The sequence below is a fragment of the Phalacrocorax aristotelis genome, chromosome 1 (genome assembly GCF_949628215.1).
Source record: "Phalacrocorax aristotelis chromosome 1, bGulAri2.1, whole genome shotgun sequence".
In the NCBI taxonomy this organism is placed as follows: Eukaryota; Metazoa; Chordata; class Aves; order Suliformes; family Phalacrocoracidae; genus Phalacrocorax; species Phalacrocorax aristotelis.
Genome location: NC_134276.1, coordinates 74,814,808 through 74,836,223, shown reverse-complemented (window position 1 = coordinate 74,836,223; position 21,416 = coordinate 74,814,808). Strand labels below are relative to the sequence as shown.

Sequence of the window (21,416 nt, the reverse complement as noted above, 5' to 3'; positions counted from 1 at the left end):
ATTGGTGCACATATAGGTACTTACTCTAGAGATAACATTCCTTGGTCTCTGGTACCATTTGTGCTTGAAGTTTGCATCACCTAGCTGTGACATACAATCCTTTAAAAATACTACAAACACACTTGCAGTGTATTTATAGAAGTGTTATGAGTCGCTTTTGTTCATGATTGTAGGTAACTTTTTGTTTTGTATTTGTCAGAAATATAGCTAACAGTTGCCTTTTGAGCCATCCTGATGTTTGTGGCTTTGTAATTAATTTTGGGAAAAAAAATAATACAGAGAATCACTTAAATTTTGATACTTTGTGTGTTTCATAAAAAGAAGAGAAGCTTAAAACAGTTTTCCTCAGTCATCCTTTGTAAAAATAAAATGAATCTTTGAACATTTGCCTGTCAAAAGCATGAAGGAACTTCTAAAGAGGAGAATTGTTTCTTTAATTCTTACTTAATCAGCAGCAATATATTTAAGACTTAAGATGTTTTCACTTATGTTTTATATTCCTTTACAAGTAAGGTATAATTTGGAGATTTGAACTTGGAGCTATTTTACAAAAGGAACTGAAAAGGCATCTAAAGTCTGTGTTTCAGGTCAATACCCTGAACTGTTTCTGCTGAGTTTAATGATTTACAGTCTTACAGTATGAAAATAGTATCTAGACATTAGACAGTGTATGTCTATGTTTTAGAAGTGCTGTAATAAAATCTTATTTTGCCAGGAAATGTGGAGCATCATGCTGTTGAATTTCAACAGGCAAATCCAGGTCAGTGGGCCTTGTGACATCCCTCCCCCATGAGGGCTGACAGATTTTGAGAACAGACAAAAAAACCCGTTCATAAAACATGTTGAGAAGCAGTACTTTGTGTCCTCCTCCAGCCCTGTGCTTGTTTTGTCATCCTGGCACATGTTCAGAAAAGCAAAATGCTTTCTTTAGTTCTAATTTATGCAGAGATCACTACTTTACCAGAAGAGGGCAAAGAGGTCATAGCTTTTTTTTTTTTGAATGGTCTTATTATGCCAAGTACTGTAAAAATGCATAAGATAGTAATAAATACATGGGTAAATCATTATCTGACTTCAAGGTGTTTTTCCTTCTCTCTTGCATCTTAGTGTTCATCCATTTCATATTCAGCTCTTAACTGATGGGAGTGTTGAACTATTCAGGCCTCATTTTTGACGAGTGCTTCTTTAAAATGTCTTCCCCCTATCCAATTCATGCCAGGTTGTGTTTTCATTAAGCAGGTCTTCTGATTCTTCCTAAAAATCTTGTTTTACTACTTTAATCAGTTTTCTTTTCTGAAAATATTTGGGGTTTAGCGTCTTACATGATGTGGAGAGAAGCTGAGGTGTTCAGCCCTGGATATGGGGAGAAAAAACCCTTTGAAGCAGAAGTCTGAAACCTAGAGAAAATAGAGCAGTGTTTCATTTGCTTGGGCTTCTTTTTCTTAGTCATGATATGCTTAAGGTTGGCTATATTGAGTAAAACCAAAGGACAGTCTAGTCCAATGTCCTGACAACAACAGCATAAATAGCAGTAGCCAAGTGAATGACTAGGTCCTATGTTTGATACATTATCTGTAGCCTACAGACTTTGAGCCAGAGGTGGCTGTATGGAGGAATGTGAATGTGTTTGGATACCCCACCCCCCTTTTATTTTGCTGGAGCATATGTGTGCATGGCGTAACTTAATAGGCTTTAATATTTTTTTATGTTGATTTTTTCCATTAATTTGTCTAGTCCCTTTTGAACATTCTGAACTTTCAGCATCCACAGCTGTAAGTAGCAAGGAGCTTTGTAATACAACTGTGATTAACTGTTAGTATTATCTCTTCATAATCTTTGACTTGATTTTGGCATCTATTGGGTTCACCTAATGCCCTGTTGTTCTTATACTGGAAGAGGCAGTGAGTAGTTGTTCCTTACTTGTCTTCCCCAACACTGGTGGAGTGAATTCATGTTTTAAGAACTCTGTCATTATCACCCCCCAGTTACATCTTTCCCTCACTGAAGGTCTTATTTCATGCAACTTCTTTGCATGCAAAAGCTATTCTAAACACTTAGTTCTTCCCTCTGGGCATTTGGGGTTCTTTTTTGGTTTGGTTTGGGTTTTTTATATTTTTACAACAGGGAGGATGGGTTGGGAACTATATATATATTCCTTCAGCTGTGGGTACCTCATGGCTTTTGTGAGGTGGCATAATCTCTGGTTTTTGTTCTGTCTCTTGGTACCCTGTTTTTCCAGCTGCTTTTGTACAGCGGACCAACTTCTTTTTGGATCTACCCTGCTGTAGTGTCAAGATCTTATTCCTGAGTGGAAGGTTATTTGGAGCCCCTTCAACAGAAAAAACTGGGATTTTGTTTCCCCTGCTCATAAGCGTACCTCTACTGTTTTATTGCTCACTGTTGTGGTTTAACCCCAGCTAGCAACTAAGCACCACCAAGCCGCTCACTGGCTCCCCCCACCCCAGTGGGATGGAGGAGAGAAAGGGCCAAAGTAAAACTCATGGGTTGAGATAAGAACAGTTTAATAATTAAAATTAAACAATAATAATGATGATGATGATGTAACGGGGGGGGGGAAGAGGTGAAGCCCAGGGGTAAAACTAACATTAGTGATGGAATTGCTCACCACCCACATAGCAACACTGCCAGTACCTGAGGTGTGATCGTCGCCCACCTCACCCTGGCCCAGCCAGCTCCCCCCAGTTAATACACTGGGAATGATGTCATATGGTGTGGAATATCGCTTTGGCCGGTTTGGGTCAGCTGTCCTGGCTGTGACCCCTCCCAGCTTGTGCACCCGGCAGAGCATGCAAAGCTGGAGTCCTTGACTAGTGTAAGCACTGCTTAGCAACAACTAAAACATCAGTGTGTTATCAACATTATTCTCATACCAAATCCAAAATGCAGCATTATGCCAAGTACTACATAAAAAATTAACTCTATCCTAGCCAAAACCAGGACACTCACTCACTTAATTGCCTGTCTATTTTTGCAGTTGGCTGTTATCTTTACTAATGTAGTATCAACTGACTTAATGACTGAAACATTTGTCTCTGTTTCCACACAACTTGTGCATGTATGGAACAACAGAGAAATTTACACAGGTTTCTGTGGGACTTGCTGTTATTGTTGCTCGTAAGTGTATAGAGTCGTAGAATCATAGAATGGTTTAGGTCGGAAGGGACCATTAGAGGCCATCCAGTCCAACCCCTCTGCAGCGAGCAGGGACATCTTCAGCTAGATCAGGTTGCTCAGAGACCTGTAGAACCTGTCCTTGAATGTTTCCAGGGGTGGGACATCTATTATATGGGGCATCTGTACCAGCTATTTATTCATCTTCCTTGATGCATGCCATATGTGTCTCTTCTAACCCTTAGCGTTTTATGTATATCGCTATTGCGTGTTTAGAAATGTCTTCAATACACCATGTCTTTGTAGAAATAAAATTTGAGAGATTTGAGTGTTTTTGACTTCCATCCAGAAGTGCAGTTTTCCCTTAAGACGAATCCTGTTTCTTTTTTTGTTGTTGTGGTTTTTTCTTTTTTTGTGTGTGTCCTAAGGAAAAAGCGCTGGCTAAATCTTTCTCAAAGCTTAAAAGTTGTAGAGCCAACTCACTTTGACTGTAGGTATGGTTGAGTATTTATTTAATACCACTTGAGGTCAGGTAATTTTTATTTCTTGGGGAAAAAAAAAATAGGAACAGCTCAACTGTGTAAAAACTATGTGTGTAAAAACTTAACTTGAAAAATAGACTGATTCAAATTCACTGCAATCTGATCTCATTTCATATGTTTTAAGATACTAAATACTGCATACTTGCAGGCAAAGCTAGTTTAAACTCACCTTAATTGTTGTCTGACTAGAAAATGCTACTTTCTACTTGGAAGTTTCAGTAGTAATGCTACTGTTCTGCTTCTCTCCTAGGACAAAAGAGTAAATGAGGAAATAATTGTAATGCAAACATCCTTAAATAAATAAGCAGTGTACAGTTGAAGTGGGAATATGGTTTTCTTTTAGTCAGATCTGGTTTACATTAGCAGTGAATTAAACTATTATGCTCGTAAATCAGTGCCATGATGTAGCACTTCTGGGGTTTCCTCATGTATGGGTGAGAGCTTGTTTACCGACTGCAGCATCTTGTTTTTCCGATATCGTTAGTATAGCTGATTGCACTAAGAAATGCTTCAGAGGCAATACCTAAGGGGGCAGGTTAAAATTACCCATGTGAATTCAGTGAGATACTGTTGAGGTATACGTCACTACCAACAGCAGTCGAGTCTGTGTGTGTTTGCTTTGTGAGACAGGAGACATGCAGAACTTTAATCCTGTAAGGGCTATTATTTACATGATTAGATCTACATTTGTGCTGTGTACAAAGGTAATTAAAAGCAGTCATGGCATTGAAAACATTGTTTTTAACCTCCTTTATAGTGACATTTTCTACTTTAAGAAATTTTCTTGATCGATGCTTTTAAGTTTAGATTTAGAAATGCTGAGAAAAGAATGGTTCAGTCAAAGGATGACATTTGACCTTCTCTGATTTACATTTCTCTTCTCAGAACTCCTTTATCCCTGTCTTTTTTTTTTAATACTTTCTTTCCACTTGGAACAGATTTTAACTTACCTCCCCCACCCTCAACTTGAAAGCTGTTGGTCAGATCAAAGTATCTGTTTGGTTGCTGTTTATGCTCGGGGTGTATGCATGTGTATGTGTATTTTTACACACACACACAAGGCTCAGTTCTTGCTATTTTGTTCTGCGCATGAGTATTTGATCATCAATTTAAACAAGTTTTGCTCATAGTGCAAAACTCTGAAAATTAAGTGCCCAGCCACATAGTGAGATGCATTCTGAATATGCATGCAACTTATTCATTATTTCTTCTGCTGAATGCTAATAAAGTGAGGTCTGCTGATGGTCGTCTTTTGAACAGGGGAGCAAAGAGAAAGAAACTAAAAGCTAAATGCCCTTTAGGAATTATCTTTGTTGGTATAAAATAATTTTGGGGAGCATATTTAGCTTTGTTTCCGAAGGGAATTATGTGTATGTGATCGCATTTTTGTCTTTCCCTCTAACTTTTGAATCCACTCATTCTGTGGTGATGGCTTGCAGGGCCGTTAGATGCTTGTTAAGCCAAGCCAACTACACCTTCTATCTGTTCTTTGTCTAGTAGAAATACCTGCAGTAGAAGGGGAAGAGAAGACAAAATATAAAAATCTCTAGGAAATTCGAACACATTTGTCCTGCTGTTGACAGGAATGGGCTCATTGTAACAGTAGATTCTTGCCAAATTCTGTTTGAAATGTGTTTTGAATTTTTAGGTCTGAAATGTCTCCACACCGTAACATCTATATTTGCGTTTACTGAAGTGTGTGACTCAACCAAAATCCTTGAAACTTTTCACTTTGATATTGGCATTTTTAAGGTCCTTAATTTACCAGTTAGAAGCCTGTGGTGTTCCCTGCAAGAGCTAATGAAATAAGTGTGTACTGGGTTTGCATGGTAAGGTTTCAGTAACGGGTGGGCTACAGGGGTGGCTTCTGTCAGAATCTGCTGGAAGCTTCCCCCATGTCTGACAGAGCCAGTGCCAGCCAGCTCCAAGATGGACCCGCCACTGGCCAAGGCCAAGCCTATCAGCGATGGTGGTAGCACCTCTGGGATAAGGTATTTAAGAAAGGGGAAAAAAACCTGTGCAACTGCAGTTGGAGAGAGGAGTGAGAATATTTGGGAGGAACAACTGCAGACACCAAGGTCAGTGAAGAAGGAGAGGGAAGAGGTGTTCCAGGCACCAGAGCCCGTGGTGAAGACCATGGTGAGGCAGTCTGTCCCCCTGCAGCCCATGGAGGGTAACGGTGGATGCAGATATCCATCTGCAGCCTGTGGAGGACCCTGGACCACCAACGCCAGAGCAAGTGGATGCCCAAAGGAGGCTGTGACCCTGTGGGAAGTCCATGCTGGAGCAGGCTCCTGGCAGGACCCGTGGCCCTGTGAGGGACCCACGCTGGAGCAGTCTGTTCCTGAAGGGCTGCGCCCTGTGGAAGGGACCCATGCTGGAGCAGTTTGTGAAGAACTGCAGCCTGTGGGAAGGACTCACATTGGAGAAGTTTGTGGAGGTCTGGCTCCAGTGGGAGGGACCCCATGGTGAAGCAGGGGAAGAGTGTGAGTAGTCCTTCACTGCTGAGGAGGAAGGAGCCACAGAGACAACATGTGATGAACTGGCCACAGCCCTTGTTCCCCGTCCTCCTGTGCTGCTGATGAGGAGGAGGTAGAGAAATCAGGAGTAAGGTTAAGCCCAGGAAGAAGTGAGGGGGGAGCAAAGGTGTTTTTAAGATTTAGTTTTTATTTTCTCATTACCTTACCCTGATTTGGTTGGCAATAAATTAAACTAATTTCCCCAGGTTGAGTCTGTTTTCCCTGTGACAGCAATTGGTGAGTGATCTCTCCCTGTATTTTTGCTTACAAAATAAAGATTAAGTCACACCTAAGGTAACAGCAGCAACCTCAGAACACACAGTTTATATTTTGTAGAAGGTTTTACTTTGGTGTTCTGAGTAATGCTAACACTTCAGAACTGAGATTTTTTTCCTCAAAATAGTGGTATTTAATGAAACAAAAATTTAGTTGCATCAACCTGGAGGTATACTGGAGCGTCAGACTGGGTACTGATACAGTCACCCATTAAACCTTCCAAATAAACTTACATATGGCCATAATGTTAAGGGACACTATAAAAGCCAAACCAAACAAATCAAACATGGCTTTGGCAAGCATCTGTTTTACTTGTGTTACTTTACATTGTGATCTGAGGTAGCTGTATGTATGTAACTCATTGCTAGTCGACTGTGCTGTAGAGTTCTTTGGGGAATTTTGTAGAGCTAATATTAAGGACAGTGTGGCTTTTTTGTCATATTTCTTGTTGAGTCAAGGTATGAATGTGTATAATAGCTGCTGTTGCTTTTTCTAAATTTTTTTTAAGCTCTAGACTGCATGGAACACTTATTTTTTCAACGAGTAAGAATAAAGTTGTTCCTCATAGTCATGTGAAAAGATGTAAATTGGCCTAGGGAAAGGAATCTAACATGTTATGAAATGGTGAAATGTGAGTAGCAGTGTTGAAAACAGGCTGGGGGGACGGCTGACAACAAACCGTAAGTGACTGTGCAATGCGATCCGGTGGCAGAGAAGGCCACTTGAATTCTCTGCTGGGTACGCAAAGATGCGTTGCAGAGTGGGGGCAAAACTTTGAAACACTCTATACAGTTACAGTTACAAAAAAAGTTATGCCTCATTGGATACAATTTTTAGCTCTAGACACTACTGTAAGTTGTCTAAATTTCTATAGCTTGGAGGCAGCTGTTCCAAAAAATATGTTGGTTTTGTGGGTTGGTTTGTTTTTTTTTTTTTCTCCTAAGGTCATGTCCAAATTCTCACAAACACTATTAAATATATGCACACACATGTTTTCTTTGTACCCCTTAGGCATCAGGTGAAACAAAGGTACTTCTGTGTATCAGACAGGCAACAAATGTGGTTGGCCTACAGATGAGTAGAGTAATTCAGTGCAGAGCAGAGTGGGGTGGTCCAAAGATCCAGCTGTTAAGAAAGGCATAGAAAAGAACCCTTCTAAGAATGCACCTCATTGATGTTTCTCCTAGGAATGAAAGCTACAGACAACATAAAATTACACAATTTCCAAATTTTTATTCTAAAGTGTTGTGGGGTTTTTGGTTGTGGTGCTCTTATTTGGGTGGTGTGGGTTTTTTTTGGTTTGTTTGTTTGCTTCGTGGTTTTTTTTGTTGACACTACTTTTTACCATCTGTTATTAGATTACTAGGACTTTGGGATATTGATTGCTTTTTCTGGTTAGTGAAGAATTAATTCTGTAGTGTTGGTCTTTTAAGACGCTTGCAAGTACTATTAGCAAATAAATTTCTGACAGTATTTGATTCAGAAGCTTAGCAGCTCTTGGCAGTGATCCTAGAGCTTCTGAGAGTAGTCTCATAACTTCTGAGAAACTTAAGATAATGTGTATCAGTGCAAAATGAAAGCATATCATTGTGGGGACTTGGAAGGTTGTTGCCTACACTTAAGAGAAGTCTGACTCTGAGGTCTGATGATGCCATCTAACTTGATTTTTTGAAATGCATAAATATTTCCTATGACGTTTTAATTTCAGACCTGAAACATGAAGGTTCAGATGTATTCACACAAAACCAGTTTTGATGGTAACCTTTGTCTAAACACCTGTTAAATATCATTGTGATTCTGTAATAGTGTGGATTAGAAATGTGCATTAAATATGGAAATGGGAGTTTCACAGGGTTTCGAGACTCAGGCTTCTGATCAGTTCACAGTTTGTCTTGATTTTTCTTGGTACTGTATATAATAAAGATGAATACCTATACAGTGGTATCTTTCTCTGATTCTCAGATGTGAATGAATTGAAGGAGTGCCTTCACGTACTAGTGAAGGAACAGCAAAGTCTGGCCATACAAACTGCTACAACAGCTCTTTCAGCTATGAGGCTAAAGCAGAGGCTAGTTATCCTGGAACGATATTTCATTGCACTGAACAGAACAGTTCTTCAGGAGAATGTCAAAGTTAAGTGGAAAAGCAGTAGTATTCCTCTGCCTGTTGTGGATAAAAAAAGGTAATGACACATGCATGAACAAGTTAATACATTAGGAGAGTCATTGAAAGGTTATCAACCTGTGTGTGAGAGCTTAATCTGATCTATTTCTTCTCACGAAACAGTAGCAGTAAAGAAACTCTTCCTATTAAGATGGTTTTACGTGGTGTTATCTGCCACGTGGATTTTCTCCATGGCTGATGGTTGCTTCTAGGGTCACAGTTCATACTGGTGGGTTTTTATTGTAATAAATTGCTGTAGATATTGGTTTTTGAGTCATAAGTATACTTTTATTGAGGTATTCCTTTTGTTCTACTCAACTAGAAAGTATAGCAAAGCCTACTTCAGAAATGCTGATGGAGGTTACATAGTTCTAATAACATTGATATATTTTTGTCAATATTTGCTCAGTTGAGGCACATAAATTTAAAAATACAAATACATGGAAGTTGGACATAGTTTTCCTTAGCTTGGGTGAGAAGAGCTGTAACTACCTTTCATATGAAACTTTCCAGAAAACTAACAGAAAGTAATCAGACGATTTCTTATTCAATGTCTACATATTTTATTGACCTAAAAATAGAAAAGCCTCTCAGATGAGGTATTAAAGAAGCTATTCAGTAGCTGAAGAAGATTGCTGTCTGACAGAACAAGCAATTCAACCAGGGAAATTGTTAGTTAGATTGTCTCTAGCTTCAAAAATGAAAGGAGACAGTAAGTAGATACCATGACTAGTTATTATGGGATTGGAGTTCTGACAATGATATCTTTCCCTAAATAGTCTGTTCTCTGATTTCCCCCCCCCCCCCCCCCCCAGTTCTGATTAAAAAGAGCCCTGGTATATTTAAGTTATCAGACTGCTAAAAGTGCCAGTTTAAATTTTTTCTCTCTTGAGAAAGTCCTAAGAAGTTAACGTTCTTTTGATGTGAGATTAAAAAGAAAGCAGAATTGTTGGTGTCCTTCTGAGAGGAAGCAGTAGGGAATCTCCTGTTGTTAAGTACAAAGGAAAGTTTACTTAAATTAATGTGATTGTTTGCATAAAAAGCTTAACAGAAATCTATGCAAGTCCAGTGGTTATTAAGAAAAGTTCAAGCTATCTCTCTTCCTTACATGCACCAATACAGAAACTGCAAAGAGAGATCTGTAACATTGGCACTTGAATGGAAAGATAAGAAATGACAAAATTGATGGAAATATTAGTAGTGGACGATTCATAAAAACCAATAGCCTATAAGCATAATTAATGCAGTCCAAATTAACTAGAAGTATAAACTTTCTGAGTAAATGATGAGTGCATGAAGTATTTTACGTCTGTGTGTCCTGAATCCACCATCATAATTTCACTTGAGTAACTACAGGCACCTCTCTGGCAGCCAATTGTGCTAGTCTAGTTTAATTTTTCTCTGTGAAGCTTTTGATGTTGGGGGTTGAATTGGTTGTTCTCTGAATCACGTGAAGCTGAATTTTAGTTGGTGACATTTTGATGCTGCTCACCTTAGTTCTTAAGAGATGATTACAATTTTTTACAAATAAAAATTGTGTAATTATAGATGCATGCACATAGCTAATTATAAAATTGTCAAATAGACAACTTATACAAATAATTGCTAATGTAAACATATGTTGTTGTTGTTATTATATAAATTATATCGAGGTGATGCATATGTAATTTTACTTAGTCCAAGACCTGTTGGCAAAGGTGTAGAAGGACTTGCACGAGTCGGATCCCGAGCAGCACTTTCATTTGCATTTGCGTTCCTTCGTAGAGCCTGGAGGTCAGGTAGGTCTACTCTGTAGCATATTGCATATATTTATCATTAGAAGACAGATTATTCATTAAACCATGTGTGTGTATTAAATATTTGCATAGAACTCTACCTTTATAAATGTGAGATTTGCATAATTGTGTTTTTTGTTTATGTGGTATTATGCACAGCAATACTGTTGCTGATTGAAGCCACGCAAGCCAGTACCAGTGCTGTGTTGTGCTGGGTTATTTTTATGTTTAGGAGCACAAATCAGGATTTAATGAAGAGAATGTATTTTTAATGTCAGGTTTCAGAAAAGTTAGATTTTTTTTTTTTGTTTGTTTGTTTTCCCCAGACAGGTTGATCCACTATATTAATACACAATAGTAGCAGCTTAGAAAAGGAGTTTGGAGCAGTAGTATGAAACTTGTGTTTAGTATGTATAGTTGTCAGTGATTGTCAGATTGCAGAGGTTGGCAGAATTGTCATCTGTGCCACTTTAACCTACCTGTTTGTCTCAGTCTGGGCTGTTTGTTCAGACCGCAGCTGTTTGGCTTGTTCTTTGTCCAGGTAGCTCTAGTTCTTCTGATTTCCTCAGCAGATGTGTAGCGGGACGAGCTGGTTTAAGGATCGCCACCTTTCTGATGTATTTTTGTGAAGCAGATAGTTCTTCAGAAGTCTTGTAGTCAAAATGTTCATTTGAAAATTGAGAACTTTGTACATAATATTAAGTAACTCGTAAGCTTGAGGTTAAAAAAAAGAAAGTCTGCAAAACGTTGTATACAATAATTTGTATAACTTCTGTAAAGGTGGGAGTGTTACTAGTATTACTGTGTTCCTTAGGTGAAGATGCAGACCTGTGCAGTGAATTGTTACAGGAATCACTTGATGCACTACGAGCACTACCAGAGGCGTCCCTTTTTGATGAAGGGACTGTATCTTCTGTATGGCTGGAAGTGGTGGAAAGAGCCACTAAATTCCTAAGGTCTGTTGTGACTGGGTAAGTTTCTTTTTCTAAACATTGCTGAAGTAGTGGTTAAATGGCAAGCTTGCATCTCTTAGCAGCTGATGGTATAAACGTAATAGTTTATGGAAAATTAAAAAAAGTTGCTTTCCTTTTCTAATGTTGTTATACAATCAAGCAGAAAATACATGAACTGTTGAAATGATGCTCTTTAAATATGATTTAATTCCCCTAACAGTTAAAGAAAGAAATCTGGGTTTGAGTGTTCTGAATCACTGCATTTAGGCTTACCTGAAAAGTGGTGTTTCACTAATGTAAACTATATCCACATGAAGAGTGCTTTGGTAATACGATATATGTGTACACTTAATTGTGTCTTTCTAGTCTAGTAAAATAATGCAGGCTTTTGCGTGTTTGAGGGAAAATGCACTCATATTGGACTTTGAGCACTCCCCTGCCTTTCCCCATTATTTAAGGAGGCTTAAAGTCACCCTTTTACCAAATTAACCCAAAACTGTCTTTTGAATACTGGAACTACATCCTTATAGTAAATATCATAAAGAATATTTGAATTTCACCTGTGAAAAATGTTTTTCATGTTCTTAGCATATTTAATAAAGCTATTGAGTACATGCTAGGGACATTTTTAAAGTGTAGCTGACACTCTAAAAATAGATCTTGTGTGGAATGTGTCAGCTGTTCTTTTCAGCTACTTTCGTCAACAATTTTATATTTTTCTGTAAGTTTAGTGGTTCTTGGTGTGTTGTAGATGCTTTTGGTAAGCAAATATGTATTGTTTCTACTTACTCCTTAGTTAATGTTTGTTTGACTTTTAAATAGAGATGTACATGGAGCTCCCAGTACCAAAGGGCCGGGAAACATTCCGTTACAAGACCAGCACTTGGCACTTGCCATATTGCTAGAACTGGCAGTGCAGAGGGGTACCCTAAGGTGAGAAGCATGAGCACTCTGATCTTTAACCATCACTGTCTGTTGGAATGGCCTGAGCAGAGCCTGTCTTCAGTTTTTATGGATTTGGGTTTAATGTAATAATTATGGTCCAAAGCATGTAACCTTTTCTGTAACGTGGATCAAGATCTTATGTTAGCTAGAGTGCAAAATCCAGTTTTGATATTTAGACAATCTGTTTAAAATGGAAAGCCATGACATCTGATACTGCTAAACTTCAAAATGTAGAAAGTGAATTGTATGGATAACCTAAAATAATGTTTTTAGGAATGCTTATTAATAGAAGATGTAAACTTCCTCTTTCAGCCAAATGTTGTCTGCAGTTATGTTGTTGCTTCAACTTTGGGATAACGGAACGAGGGAAACAGATAATGAGCGATCTGCACAGGGAACAAGTGCACCCCTTCTACCTTTGCTGCAAAGATTTCAGAGTATAATATGTAATAAAGATGTGCCCAATGCTGAGGAAGATATTCAGGTACTTACCCTTGGATTATTTGAAAGGGGCATTATGTTGGTATCAAATTTCATTTGGCTGGCTAAAAGAATTATAAATTATCCAAACAAATTTGGCAGTAGTGTTTCCCATATAAAGTGTGTATACACCACTGTTGTTTGGCTTTCCTGTGTATGTTTGCGTTTCTTGAGGTAGGAGGAGGAATGTCATAGAACGGTTAGAGGTAAGCATTGTGTTTCAGAGTTAATGCTTTTGTGATAATTAGCTTAGAGATGTGGCCACTTTTCTGCATATTTGAATTGGTCTTATTTTGTTGTGTTTGAAGTTAATTGAACTATGACTTAGTGAATGTTATTGAGGTTGATAAAACATAGTAAATCAGGGGTTTTTTTTGTGCTTGCAACTTTGTTATATTCACAATCTGACTATATTTTCTCAACAAATGGGTTTGGAATTTTCCTCTACTGTAAGAAAAAAGGATGTGCAGAGTTATTCGGTTTCTCTTAAACTTGTGCAGATAGTCAGCATGTCTAAAATATATTGTGTATCTGTATGCGTAGTGGCATAGAAATACCTTGAATGTTCTTCTGACTACTCTTTTTTACTTTTCTAGCTCCTGACTTACCCTCTGAGTCCAAATGAAAGTTTTCTAAGGTATCTGACTTTACCACAGGACAATGAGCTAGCGATTGACCTGAGACAAACAGCTGTAGTGATCATGGCTCATTTAGATCGTCTAGCCACCCCATGTATGCCTCCACAGTGTAGCTCTCCTACATCTCATAAGGTAACTGCCTGCAACGTCAAATGTAGTGAGATACTTTTCCTAAAAGCGCAGCTGATTTTCATTTGGAAGGAAAATGACTCCTAAGGTTCTTCAGATTTCCTTTTGATTTTCACGAGGTAATGTTGAGTTGCCTCAATTTGTCTTACCTGAGCATCTTTTATTACATCAGTGCTCTTTCAGTCATCCTTGGAGTACAGTTCTGTGGTTTGTGAACCATTTTTTCTTATTGCAGTGCTATGGCTTATTCTGCCATATTGTGAGCTGTTGCCTGTGTTTATCAGAGTAAATGCTCAAGACCAGACTTTATAAATGTTGGGGGGTCTGACATATTTTAAAAAAAAAAAAAAGTAAATGTTAAACCTCCCAAGTTGAAAAATCTCTGAACACTTAGTGTAGATATTTATAGCTATTCAGTACCAGATTAAACTGAATATGATGTGTGCAAGTCTTTATTTGTGGTATTTTCTAATAGGTAAGCTTTATTGGCTACTGGCAGAAATGACTATCACAGACTTGAGTATATTTGGCATATATAGGTTTAAAAAATAATGTATTCTATGCATTTTGTTAAGTTACATATTTTAAAATTAGTACTTACAGACTTTCTTATTTTCTAGGGATCTCTGCAAGAAGTCATTGCTTGGGGTTTAATAGGTTGGAAATATTATGCTAATGTGAGTGGTCCAATTCAATGTGAAGGACTTGCCAGTCTTGGCGTTGTGCAGGTTGCCTGTGCAGAGAAACGTTTTCTAATATTATCTAGGAACGGACGAGTTTATACACAAGCTTACAACAGCGATACTCTGGTGAGAGTTTTTCTTTCCTGTTTTAAAATTTGTCTTCTCTTCTGTATTGTTTCATAGCTTAAGGCTGCCCCTTTAACTATTTACAGTATCTTGTAACAGTAGATGGAGGCATGCTGATTTTTGGGAACGTTTATGTTGTGGGTTTTGAACTTTCAGAAGTAGTGGTTTTGATATCTTGTATTGATTTGATGAAATTCAGCTGGTTTCTGTAATTTCTATCAGTCTAGAGGTTATGAATACAGTGATAATTGCTTTCACTGGTATGCTGGCCTTGGTAACAGCTGTAGAAATTGGCAGATATGAAATGGATTTTACGTCAATGACGTAACGCTGCCCAAACTGTGTAGTTTCTCAAACAAAACTATTCTGTAACAGAAACGTTTGCCACTAAGATTGCCTGTAAGATTAAGATAGACACCATTTTCATATATACTGAAGACCTTTTGAGGATGGGAACAAAATAACTTCAAAGCATTGTTTTTGTCAGACTTGAATAGTAGATTTGGCTTTTTTTTTAATACCTTCACCTCATTAATTTGAATGCACAGTTTTGATAAAGCCTTAGGAAAACTGTGCCTAGCTATTCTGTACATAGGCAAGTGATGGAAAATATAAGCAGGTTTTGTAAGTGTATTGCTTTTGTTTGGTTCACAGGGACCACAGCTGGTACAGAGTCTAGCTTCCAGAAATATTGTGAAGATAGCAGCACATTCAGATGGGCATCACTACCTTGCTTTGTCAGCAAATGGTGAAGTTTTCTCTTGGGGTTGTGGAGATGGTGGAAGACTAGGTCATGGGGATACAGTGTATGTAATAAAAATGATCATAACATTTATTTGCCAGTGTTCCGAAATCACAGTAAGAACTATTTAGTTATGTGTATAAGCATGTTCGGCATTTGACATTCATCTCTGTTATTGAACAGAAATTGTATTCTCCCTGCTTATTTTCTCTGCCTGTAATATTCCCAGTTCTGTATTAATGCTGCTTTCTGAAAAACTTGTAGGTAGAGGATGTGGTAGTGGTTGCACTGTTATTAGGCCTTTTATTCATGGTTTTATGAATCCACAATGCATTTTCCCTAGAAACATTGACTCAAGTATTGGAGCGAGGTTGTAATTTCCTATGCAGTCATGTTGCATATATAATTTCCTTTTTCCCCGCTTTGTTAAACAATAACATTACTGTCCTGCTGTTGTGTTGGAGCAGTCTTCTACAGGGGTATTCTGTAGGGAGTGTACCTCAATGTATTTTAGAAGTTTTAAGTGTCTTCTCCCAGTGCTGAATTCCCTGTAAAGCAAGGGAGTTACTATGTAAGGGTTAGCAGTGTCATGAAATTAATTGTTCAGTTATAGTAATTAAAGATAATGTGTTTTATATAGTAGACATTTTTTTAAAAAACAGTGCATTAATTTAATTAGAAATAAAAATCATACTTGTCAGACATTCCTTTGGTGGTTTGTATGTTGTTGAACAATCTGAACTTAATTTTTGGTTGTAGCTCTATTTATATCTTGATACTTCAGACTAGTGATAAAGTTTGCAGGTTGAATTGCAGAAATTGTTTTCTAACAAGCGTGTCACACCTTTTATTATCTACTCATCAGATCACCTGTGTGAAATATGTCACCTTTTCTTTAAATAGACCTCTGGAGGAACCGAAGATGATATCTGCTTTATCTGGAAAGCAAGCTGGGAAACATGTTGTTCATATTGAATGTGGGAGCACCTATAGTGCAGCCATTACTGCTGAAGGAGAGCTATATACATGGGGACGAGGAAACTATGGCAGGCTTGGTCATGGTATGTTACTTGATATCTTTAAGTTGTTTGTCAAAGAATTGTTCATTGTCTTTCTCAAATGATCTTTTACCCAACTTACCTAAAGCTGATTTGAGAATGGTATGTGGTTTCACATGAATTGAAATAATTATGGGGGGCATTGTTTCAAAACCACTAAATTTGAGTTGTGTGAAAATAAGCAATTAGATGGAAAAGAAAAACCTACACTGCTCTCCGTTCCCTTCCTTGTGAAGCAAAGACTATCCCATGGGCTAAATCCATATTAGATGTGTAAGAAACCATATGGTAGCTTAGTCACGACGCTCAAATCTGAAAACAAAACCAAACTGGCACCCTCCCCCATGCACCCAAAAGCAAATAAAAACCCCCAAACAAAAGAACATACTAGGCCTTCTCAGTTTTGCTTCTCACAGAACTACTTTGTTTTGAAGGTTCCAGTGAAGACCAGACCATCCCAGTGCTGGTCACGGGGCTGAAAGGACTCAAAGTTATTGATGTGTCCTGTGGGAGTGGAGATGCTCAGACTCTTGCAGTTACTGAAAATGGTTAGTAGCAAAATATAACTTAACACTTTAAGCCTACCTTTTTTCCCTTTCATTCTGAAGATATTTATACTGCAGATATGCTTATTTCTAGTGGCTTGAATTCTGGTAAGAATTTGAAGCTGAAATTCCTTTTGGGGAAATGTATATGTGCATCTATACATTTTGTGTATAATGTATGCAGATATATTTCCATGCATAGATATGCAATATATTAATTATGAGTATGCAAACGTATTTACATTTATGGTATTTATGTTTCAAATACCCATGTAAATGTATAATGTACACACAAATATTACATATATGTACATACGTGTCTAAATTTTATGTGTTGTTATATATGTGCAAATAACTGTTGTGTTGTCACAATAGCCAGAATTTTGAGTAGGTGAGTGGTCTATGTTAACCCATGGGAAGTGCCAACGAGGGGCCTGTATTGAAACTCTGCTTCCCAGCATCCCTGAGTGACGTGCTTAGGGTGAGACAAATTCAAAACCTGAACTTCACTGTGTGAGGTTAAGCCCCGAAGTCATCCCTTAGAAAGCAGGTAGTTCTTGGAAACTAGTTGTTCTTTTAAAATATAGCTGGTTACGGTGATGTGCAGTATTTAAAAGCTGAAAGACTGGCTCATCCAGGAAGTAGAAACCCAGACTTTAATTTCTACCCCCGCCCTTGGACTCCTTGAATGCCTCCATTGCTTATCAGAGTACCTTAGAGACTATCTTATGCAAGTAGGGAACATAAATGCATCAGCGTAAAACAAGACTTTTTGGACATGCATATGTGTACCATTCTTGAACCATAATTTTATTTAATACAGATGCAGAATGATTTGACTATTTCAAAGTTGCTACATCAGGGCTTAGATTTAATAGTGTATTTCAAAAGAACATGACAGACAATGGCACTTTTAATTTCATTTTTGTGAAATGGTTGAATGACGAACTGAAAATTAAGAAAAAAGGTTTCGCAGACAATTTGGCCGTTTGATGTAGAAAAATATTTTGCAAGTCCTTATGAATAATGCCTTATAATAAATGAAGGCAGTTTTTAACTAAAGATCACATTGCAGGCTTGATTTGCAGTAAATCCTATACTTCATATGTTCTTAAGAAGAAATTTCTGTACACTGATGAATTTTCAGTGCATGCTGTGTGTTACACTTCTTATGTTTAGTTTAATCAACATGAAAGCTTTTCAGATCTTTCCTTCTTATTGCCATGAACAATTAGAATTTAATTCATAACTGCTCTTCTTAAATTACAATTTGAAAATTGTGCTTATTATAGAATCTCAGATTTTAAAGAACTTGCTTGTCAAAACAGATAACTTCATTGCATGAAAAAGCAATGCAATATTTTTAGTTTTCTTTCTCATGATTTAAAGGCCAAGTGTGGTCTTGGGGTGATGGAGACTATGGAAAACTGGGAAGAGGAGGCAGTGATGGTTGCAAGACTCCCAAGTTGATAGAAAAACTTCAAGATCTGGACATTGTGAAAGTACGATGTGGGAGTCAGTTTTCTATTGCTTTAACCAAAGACGGCCAGGTCTACACCTGGGGAAAAGGAGACAATCAGAGACTTGGGCATGGAACGGAAGAGCATGTTCGATATCCCAAACTGCTGGAAGGCTTGAAAGGTAGTTATCAGAGCTGGAAGTATTCCAGAGTTCTTTTTGCTCTTGTTGGAATATTCTACCGGACACTAATGATCTCAAATTTAAGAATGATGGTACCATGTACTCTGTCATATTTTATACTGGTTGCATTGGGAAAGCTAATAGCACACATTTTCCATCACTACTTCATTTATACCTTTAGAATTGTAGCTGACTTAGAGCCACTATGTTACAACTACTATAAATGCTGCTTGTTTTGTGTTCTCTTTATTACTGCTTTTCTTTTATTAGGTTCACAGAAATGCTTATTTAAAACATGTATTTTTGCTTTGTCATTCAAATAAATGTGGTTTTTTTTATATATATATATATATATGCTTAGATTAAGGCATGTGAACGGAATAAATGACGATCACAGGCAACAAGTAATGTAATTTAAAGTTGTGTTTGTGCCGGTACTTTTGACTAGTTTGTAATAGAGCGAAGATTATTTCTTCCATTTGTAAGAAACCTGAGGTATTGTAGGGGTAGATGAGGAAGAAACCTCTTTTATTACTTTCTTTCCTAAAATTGTTGTCCATACATGATGGATGATCTAATTGAAAGTAACTTCTGAACTAATGACTGCAATATAGCTTTACAGTCTCTGTTCATAGATGGGGAGATCTTTTAATAAACCCTAAGTACTAAGTAGAAGGAACGCAAAATTGAAGATTTTTTTAAAGTCAAAACTTTTGTACTTAAGTTGTCTCTTAAGAATCTTGAAATACTTCCTTGGTTTTTCTTTTGCTGTACTCTTCTGATCTGCTACGAAGGCAAAGGTGGGACACTTGACATCCATAATGTGTTCATAATTAAGTATGGTTGTAATTAGCACAGTTCTCCTTACCTCTGATATTTTTCTGTTAATGATTGTGATCTTTAAGTTATATTTTCAATATTTGACTTTCCTATCAGGGAAAAAAGTGATAGATGTAGCAGCTGGATCTACCCATTGTTTAGCACTGACTGAAGATAGTGAAGTGCATAGTTGGGGAAGCAATGATCAGTGTCAACATTTTGATACTTTGCGGATCACCAAACCAGAGCCCGCAGCTCTCCCAGGATTAGACACAAAGCATATTGTTGGAATTGCTTGTGGGCCTGCTCAGGTAAGTTTTATTTTTGAATTCTTAATTGCAGTTTGTCTTTGATTGTCACTGGGACTGGGTCTGTATGCTAATCCGAACTTGCATGACTTCTCATATTCTTATTTCTTATTCTGGATAAATGGAGGCTTGGAAAAAGCAGCTCTTGTGTGATTCCTCTGCCAAAAAGGGATGACCAGCTTTCCCTTTATCGGGTGTTCTGAGAAGTAGCTGTTTACCTGTTTTGGGGTTGCTTTTTTTTTGTCTGGTACAGCAATTGGATAGTTGTCAAGCAGAACGTTTCCTGCAGCAAAGATAGTAAGGTATCTGGACTGGCATAACAGCACTTTGGAAAACGTGATAAGAGATTGGTAGGGTTTAACATATGTTCACAAGGATGCAAGTGGAGGGTTATCTTCAACAGATGTGCTGATATTATTTCCATGTCTTCTATTACTGTTTGAAGACATGTGTTAGTTCTACACTCCTACCTCTAATCAGTGTTATGTTATATTTGGGAAATAACTGTTGGGCTTTGTATATTGTTTCCATTTATAGAGTTTTGCTTGGTCATCGTGTTCAGAATGGTCAATAGGCTTGCGGGTGCCCTTTGTGGTGGATGTTTGCCCCATGACATTTGAGCAGCTAGATCTTTTACTAAGACAAGTGACAGAGGGAATGGATGGCTCCTCTGACTGGCCCCCTCCTCAGGAAAAGGAGTGTATGGCTGTGGCAACATTAAACCTTCTAAGGCTTCAGGTACCTTCAATTTCTTACACATTGAGCAGTCACTGAACTAAATGTCTCAGTAAATTGCTTGGATGAATATTGTGGACTTAATGTGCTTTAAAACATTTTTATTGATTTAAGAAGTGAAATAAGTACAATATCACTTTCTGCTCTCTAAACTTTGTCAGCTAGAGGTGTTTTTTTTTCTTCTTGACAGCTTTTTGGATCTCATTAACAATGAACTATTTAAAAAAATGTAAATAGATTAAGCCTTGTATGTGCTACTTTTCCTAGCATACTGTAGCGAAGCAGAAACAGTTGAGGTTATTCTTTAGGCTATTACAGTTCAGAGTTTTAGGGGATATAGTTAAATATAATGAGTTATCTTTGACTATTAGCTCAAATTCAGTATGTGTTCAGGCAAGCCAGCTTTTCGCTTTAATTTTACCAATTTACTTACAAAAGTTTGTATCTTGGTCAGTGAACTTACTCAATTGCTCCAGGATGGACTTTTATTTTTTCAAGGTCATATCTCTTAAATTTTGCCATTTTGTTTTGTTTTCTTGTTTGTTTTTTTTTTTTTTTTTTTTTTCAGCTTCATGCTGCCATAAGTCATCAGGTGGATCCGGAATGCCTTGGCTTAGGTTTGGGCAGTATACTGCTCAATAGCCTGAAGCAGACAGTGGTAACATTAGCAAGCAATGCTGGTGTTCTTAATACTGTGCAATCAGCTGCTCAAGCAGTGCTGCAGAGCGGGTGGTCTGTGTTACTGCCGACAGCAGAAGAGCGGGCTAGGGCTCTTTCAGCACTTTTACCCAGTGCAGGTTGGTCCAAGATTCAAACCTATTTGTTTTGTGTTTGCATTTCTAGTTTATTAATAGCTTCTTCAATTCTTAGTTTCAGGAAATGAAATGAATGTAAGCCCAGGCCGTAGATTTATGATCGACCTCCTGGTGGGCAGCTTGATGGCTGATGGAGGCTTAGAGTCTGCACTAAGTGCTGCTATTACTGCAGAAATCCAGGTATGTTGCAGCAGCTTTGCAGTTCTGTACAAACAGAACAAGATGATGTATCAAGTGTTTTCTGAAGCGTGTGGATTGATGTTATCCTCTTCAGACCTAAAACTTGAGCCAGTGTTTGTATGGAAGACTGAATCATATTCTCCTTTTTAATAGAATGTTTCTTTTCGTTGCCTAGAGTGATGATTTTAACAATGGTAACAAAACTTTTTCAA

At 37.7% G+C, this 21,416-nt stretch overlaps 1 protein-coding gene across 7 annotated transcripts in view; it reads left to right on the top strand.

The window, feature by feature from the left end:
- Positions 1 to 21,416, top strand: part of HERC2 (HECT and RLD domain containing E3 ubiquitin protein ligase 2) — a 115,342-nt gene that overhangs the window by 21,961 nt on the left and 71,965 nt on the right. For 5 of the 7 annotated variants that reach the window (XR_012660674.1, XM_075093695.1, XM_075093714.1 and 2 more), the window contains exons 5-19: positions 8,432 to 8,651; positions 10,310 to 10,410; positions 11,222 to 11,378; positions 12,183 to 12,293; positions 12,618 to 12,789; positions 13,382 to 13,555; positions 14,173 to 14,361; positions 15,016 to 15,167; positions 16,007 to 16,164; positions 16,596 to 16,709; positions 18,096 to 18,347; positions 19,284 to 19,477; positions 20,012 to 20,212; positions 20,778 to 21,006; positions 21,080 to 21,204. Coding sequence is in view for 6 of the 7 variants with exons in the window: in XM_075093695.1 (XP_074949796.1) it covers positions 8,432 to 8,651; positions 10,310 to 10,410; positions 11,222 to 11,378; positions 12,183 to 12,293; positions 12,618 to 12,789; positions 13,382 to 13,555; positions 14,173 to 14,361; positions 15,016 to 15,167; positions 16,007 to 16,164; positions 16,596 to 16,709; positions 18,096 to 18,347; positions 19,284 to 19,477; positions 20,012 to 20,212; positions 20,778 to 21,006; positions 21,080 to 21,204 (2,549 nt within the window). In the remaining variant the exon portion in view is untranslated. The remainder of the gene's footprint in view (positions 1 to 8,431; positions 8,652 to 10,309; positions 10,411 to 11,221; positions 11,379 to 12,182; positions 12,294 to 12,617; positions 12,790 to 13,381; positions 13,556 to 14,172; positions 14,362 to 15,015; positions 15,168 to 16,006; positions 16,165 to 16,595; positions 16,710 to 18,095; positions 18,348 to 19,283; positions 19,478 to 20,011; positions 20,213 to 20,777; positions 21,007 to 21,079; positions 21,205 to 21,416) is intronic. The other 2 variants (XM_075093705.1, XM_075093723.1) reach the window with 2 other exon arrangements.